The following is a 6,833-nucleotide window of genomic DNA, read 5'->3' on the forward strand; positions in this document are numbered from 1 at the left end:
TATAGAATGAATGTCTATTATCAAGATTTCACACTTTATTTTTACAAACGTACAAATTGAGATATCATGTTGTGTCACTTTCAGAAGCACATCATGTTATTTATTCTGCTCGTTTTAAAAAACAGATTACAGACTCAACACAAATAGATCGTTTTTACAAATTTAAGTGGATTGAACATAAAACATTTAAGTTCTCCCAGAAGAAACTTAAGAGTTTTGTTGTTTGAACTCACTTTAAATAAGTAGTTTAAACGAGCAGCATTTTTGACTGTATATAAGTAGTTCATTAAGGCAGGTTAAAGCCATTTAAGAATAGCGTGCATTTCTTTATGCCTTTCAAAGCTTTAACTGGTCCTACCTCTATTGTATTAAAAATATGACATATGTGACATAAGAATGTTATCACATGAATGTTTAATAACACAATGTAATAAATTAAAAAAGGAAAGATTTTCCTGACATCTTTGTTTGACCTCTTTTTAACTGAAAGGGATAGTTCACCCACCCAAATGGTAATTCTGTCCTCATTTTCTCACCATTGACGCATTTCAAACCAGTTTAAAGATTTTATTGTTAAGTTAAACACAAAAAAGATACTTTGAAGAATGTTAAAAACGAGTAACCATTGACTTCTATAGTAGGAGAAACAAATACTATGGATGCAATGGTTACCGGTTTCCAACATAAAGTAAATGATGACAGAATTAAAATATTTTCTCTTTGAGCACATTTTGGACCCAAACTACAGATCCAAGGTTTAGACTTTTCATTTTCTGTTAACAGGGAGTAAATTACACACACAAACACAAACGCCACATCAATGATACTTGTATAGATGGTAATAAACATACTTCAATGAACATTTGTTGAGCTGCACCATTTTCTTTCGAGGTTCTGCATGAATATTGCAAACAAACTGCATCCATGTACATTATTTACAAAATTAATGTGAAACAGTTCTCGCTGTAAATTTTAGACTTAATTTGAGGAACAGTGTATAATAGTCCAGGGTTAAATTATTTGAGCTTGTGAAAAAGTCTTGTTTGTTTTCCTTAAAAAGTTGATGGAAATACTTTGGCTGTACTTCTGGACAGTTCAATTCAGGACCCTGGTCCAAACGTCCCTGCTTTCTCTGCTATTTCCAGGGCACTCTTTAGGTTTTGGTCAAATAGTTCACATCTGAAAGAAAATTAAGCATTGTTTTTTTGTTATATACTACACATTAAACTCCATACATTGCTATGATGAAAGGGGTAGTTCATTCAAAACTGAAAATTCACCGTTCATTTTAATTCCCCTCAGGCCTTTCAAAAGACCAGGATCAAAGAGCACAGAATCACCAAGAGGCGACACTCTAGTGCAATTTAGCAAACAGTCACTAGATGGCGCGGCGGCCATTTTGGAATGAAAACTCCAATAGAACTACAGCATATAAGCCTGTAACAGGGCCGGAGTGGGACTCCTTTTCAGCCCAGGAGTTTCAAGCCTTAGACTGGCCCACCTCAGTTCATGACTTACTATATTAAAATAAGGTCATTTCCAATTCAGTTTCTAATGACACTATCACGTCTTTTTCAAGAAAACAACTGCTTTAGAACTTCAAATGTTCAACAACCTTACAGTTTTATATGTCTTAACAATAAAAATGAAAAAAAAATAAATAAATTACTCAGGTGAGAATTGAACACGGATCGACGACGTCGTAACGTAACGTGCTGACCACTGGACCACAATGGCACTGTTACACTTGTGTGGCCGGAATGGTAGTTACATCATCATTACCCTGCAGGCTGCATTTTTCTCAAGGGGCTGCGAGACAATAAATAAGAAGAGCGGAGCTGCGGCCAAATAATGAATAAACAGAGTGAGGCTATGGTCAAATAAATAAATAAATGAAAAAAAGTGCGACTGCTGAGAGTGCAAGCAGCTAGAAACACCGGCCCTCGTGGCCAAAAAATGGAACGGCCCACCGGGAACTCTCCCGGTCCTCCCAAATGGCCAATCTGGGCCTGGCCTGTAAAATAAACTATTAAAAGTGCTGATGATTGTGATAGTAAGTGTTGTATTGTCGTCTTTCAGGTTGTATCTCAGCTTTAATGCGCTTTTTAAATAAATACATAAAAAACAAAGCAGCTGCTTAACATTGCGACAGCAATAAGATTCAATGGACGGCCGATAGCTTTCACTCCAAAATGGTGGAATCCGGGGCTGTTGCAATGGAACGTTCAATTGAGTGTCGCCTCTTGGTCATTCTAAGCTCTTTGCCAGGATTGATTCAGAGTTGTTTATATGTGTTTATTTTTAATCTCAAAAATGCCCATTGACATAATACAAATCACCAGGGACCACGGATTCAGCTAAATATCTTCTTTACTGAAGAAAACGTACAACCTACATATTCAAGATTCTGTCCACACTGTATGACAAAAGGTGTTTAAGGTTAGGGCTGCACAATATATAGTTTCAGCATTGATATCTAGTCACATCACAGGATGTGTTTTGTTAAGTTTACATTTTGGAATTATAATTGATCAAAACACAGGGCTAACAAAACTATTAGCTTGGTGTCACAGGGTATTGTTTTCCATTCAAGTTAAGTTTTGGTTAATCCACCCTGCCCATCAGGCTATCTTAAAGAAGGAAAAATATAGCCTATTACTTGCATTCTCTCACAAAATGGGTAATTATACTGCATGCCCTTTTATGCCTTGAAAAGCTACTACCATTTGAATTTGGGTTTGCGCAAACTGGTGTTGTCAAAACTGGTATTTGGAACCAAATAGATAAAAAAACTAACCAAAAAGGTAGTCCTACCAGTTTTTAACACAATTCTTTTCCAGGGAATGAATGAAAATAAATTAATACATAAGATTAGGTAATGTTCAAAACTATATATGTAGCCTATAATGACTGCAATTATAATTTTTTTTTAGCAAATAAACTGTATGCATCTCTTTTTATTTAGTAAATAATGTATTTTCTATTCGGGCCACTTGAATTTAATTCGGGCTCCCAAAAGTTGAAGAGGGCAGGGATTTTGAAATGTTGCGAGTCCTGAAACAGATGAGATTGCATGTGGAGTCAATGCAAAGTTTCACCATAAATGAGTGAAAGTTTATTATATATAGGAATTCATGACACTGACAAAATATACAATATGCGATATAGTTGTGGAATCTTGCGCCAATGATATTTCTAACAATATAATATTTGCTTAGAAAAGTTATATTTCTTATTATTTGTTTTTAAAGGATTTACTTATGTAATGATATGATATATTGCAAATACTATTATTGCATATGTTTTTAAAGGCTGTGACTGTGAGCATTTCAGGAGAGGTTAAAGCATTCAGTCAAAAGAAATTTGACCGTTTGTAACTTTAATAACGATTAATTTTATTGAATTACTCATACAATGGAAACAGTTATTTTACAATTGATTATTCAATTTCATAACCTGAAAACAGTTAAGACTCCACAGAAACCCATAAAGCACGGTTTATTTCGCTTTTATCTTTGCTACCTATGCTTATAATTTGTTTTATTATATTTTATGCACAATCAAATCCCCTGGAGAATCATCCTAACCAATCCAAATAAATAATTTCTTTCCAAATAGAGCTTTTTAAATCCATGGGGTGAGATTAATTTGATATCGCAATATATAAATCGCAAAAAGTCAGATTTTTCCAATATCGTGCAGCTCTAAAAAAATTAACTAAAATAATTTAAACAGACTAGGCAATTAAGGAGCATGCAAAAGAGTAAACATTAATACAGTATAATGTATAATTAACTAAGTATAGATAAATGTGTTAACACATATGTTTAATGGCCTGAGGTAGAGTACTTTAACTGTAATGCCTTTAAAATTAGTACAAAAATATAAATAAAGATATTACACACCTGATAGGCATCTCTAAAGAGTAGAACGGGTTCTTCAGTGCAAAGTCGGAGTAGATTTCATAAATCTTTCTAAGCAGGGCATCGATGCCAGACTGTCGAGGGTCTGCCAATACAATGAACTTTATACCTGTCAAAATAAAAATCTGTCAGAACTACTGTGGTTTTCTTCAGCGCCTCAGATTAAAATATCGTTTTAACAGTGGAAAATGTCAACCTGTGAGTGTCTGAAAGCAGTGCAGTTTAAACATATCTGTCTCCAGCATTTCAATGCCAGAGCTGCCAACTTCTGGTGACAACTGTGATCCAATAGCAAAGAGCCTTAGGAGAGAAATAGAAAAAATAATTACATGATAAACACATAGAATATAATTGGAAAGAAAAACTGAGAATTTTGTATAATATTTAACATCGTTGTGCTTGTGATTATGATGATAATGGTCTATGCAAGTACTATATTGTTGTTCAAAAGTGTAGGTTGAGTAACGTTTAAAGAAATTAATCATCTTATTCAGCGAGGATGCGATATAATGATAAACAAGTTACAAAAGATGTAAACAATTGCTCTACTTCTGAATTTCTGAAATAATGGATCAAACAAAAACATTAAGCAGAACTAATGTTGATGTATTCATGACCTTGATGAAATTTGAATGGAAATTATATTACATTAGACTGATTTCTGACTGATTATATTTAGACTGATTATGTTGGACTGATTTCTGTAGGATCACATGGCACTTAAGACTGAAGTAATGAACTAGGAATAAAATACATAATTATTTAAATATACAGTTGAGGTCAGAATTATTAGCCCCCCTGTTTATGTTTTCCCCAATTTCTGTTAACCGGAGAGAAGATTTTTTTTTAACACATTTCTAAACATAATAGTTTTAATAACTCATTTCTAATAACTGATTTCTTTTATCTTTGCCATGATGGGAGTGAATAATATTTGACTAGGTTTTTTTAAGACACTTTTACACAGCTTAAAGTGTCATTTAAAGGCTTAACTAGGTTAATTAGGTTAACTAGGAAGGTTAGAGTAATTAGACAAGTTATTGTGTAATAATAGTTTGTTCTGTAGACTATTGGGGAAAAAAAACTTAAAGGGGCTAATAATTTTGACCTTAAAATGTTTTTTTTTAATGCTTTTATTCTAGACGACATAAAATATAAGACTTTCTCCAGAAGAAAAAAAAATATTATCAGACATACTGTGAAAATTTTCTTGCTCTGTTAAACATCATTTGGGAAATATTTTAAAAAGAGAAAAAAAAAAATCAAAGAGGGTTTAATAATTCTGAATCCAACTGCATGTTATAGAAAACATTTAAAAATGTTCACATTTTACTGTTTTATTTTGTTATTGATATGCAAAGATATTTAACAAAAGCAAAATCGTTCCGACCCTAAACTTCTTGAAGGCAATATACAGTACATGGATTTTAAGCATAAAAACAATAAATTTCAAATAAAGCTTTACATTTTAGTATTTCTCTCTATAAAGTTGAAGTCAGAATTATAAGCCCCCTGAATTATCAACCCCCGTTTATATTTTGTTCAAAATTGAACACATTTCTAAACATAATAGCTTTAATGACTCGTTTCTAATAACTGGATTATTTTATCTTTCCATGATCACAGTAAATAAGATTTGACTAGTTTTTTAAGACACTTTTATACAGCTTAAAGTGACATTTAAAGGCTTAACAAGGTTAATTAGGTTAACTAGGTAGATAAGGGTAATTAGGCAAGTTATTGTATAAAGATGGTTGTTCTGTAGATTATCAAAAAAATGTAGCTTAAAGGGTTAATAATTTTGACCTTAAAATGGTTTTAGAAAAAATCTTAAACTGCTTATTTAATTAAAAACATATTATTAGACATAGTGAGCAAGTAAGCAAAATGTTCACTGTTAAACATTATTCGGGAAATATAAAAAAATAAATAAATAAATAAGAGGGGGCTACTTCAACTGTACATCAAAAGTGTTCTTTTTCATTTATTTATTCATTCTTTTTGAGTAAAAAAAGGGTACTTAAAAAAAAAAAAAAAAAATATATATATATATATATATATATATATATATATATATATATATATATATATATATATATATATATAATTTTAAAAAGAACATTAAAGTTAATCAGGAAAATACTGTTTTCACCCAAAAATAGACTACCAAAGACTATCAAAGTGCAACATTGTTCACGATTAAATAGTGCTAATGTTGCTTAAGTCATACGTGCATACTATTTCTGACCGAATATTCAAAGTAGTATGGTAAACAATACAGCAACCGTGTCACAAGCTGTCATTGAACGAATGTGTGAATAAACCAACTTTACCTTGATAAGATATAAGCAGAATATCATTCAATGTTAAATTTACATGTTAGAAAAAACATTAATAAAATAAAGACAATGGCGTAAAATAAATAAATGTAAGTGTTACTCACGAGTGAAACATTGAGGCCAGCATGAGCTTCTCGTTTGAAGAGAGTCTCTGTCTGCCGAATCTGATGGACACTGGATAGTTTGCAGGATCTCTCAGATACTCCTGAATCTCCTTCCCTTCCGCAGTGAATTTACCATTCACGTCTACCCCATTAATGGACAGAACCGCATGACCCACTTCATAAAAGAAAAACACATCATGTAATTGACCAAAACAGACGGAAAGAACCTATAAATGTGCATTTACCCGTGTGATGTTTTGCACACACACCTCTGATTCCGTCCCGCTGTCCGAATGACACGACAACCTTCTCATCGTGAATCTTTAACACTAAATCGAGCGGAAAGCTAAATGTTTTTTCCACTTCAGCTCGAGGTACATAATTATCGTACTGGTAAATAAGTCCACCAGCTTTATTGACAACATACACACTGAAGATCGCCATCTTTCTTCCTGACTGTCATTCGG

General features: G+C 32.6%; 1 protein-coding gene across 1 annotated transcript; it reads right to left on the minus strand.

The window, feature by feature from the left end:
• Window positions 1-553: 553 nt before the first annotated feature.
• Window positions 554-6,833, minus strand: trappc4 (trafficking protein particle complex subunit 4). Its single transcript, NM_200764.1, is given in 5 exon segments — window positions 554-1,179; window positions 3,906-4,032; window positions 4,120-4,223; window positions 6,367-6,541; window positions 6,636-6,833. Coding segments are annotated over 5 exon segments (660 nt in total). The 5' UTR covers window positions 6,811-6,833; the 3' UTR covers window positions 554-1,100.

This window comes from Danio rerio, chromosome 15, assembly GCF_049306965.1.
Source record: "Danio rerio strain Tuebingen ecotype United States chromosome 15, GRCz12tu, whole genome shotgun sequence".
NCBI classification, from domain to species: domain Eukaryota; kingdom Metazoa; phylum Chordata; class Actinopteri; order Cypriniformes; family Danionidae; genus Danio; species Danio rerio.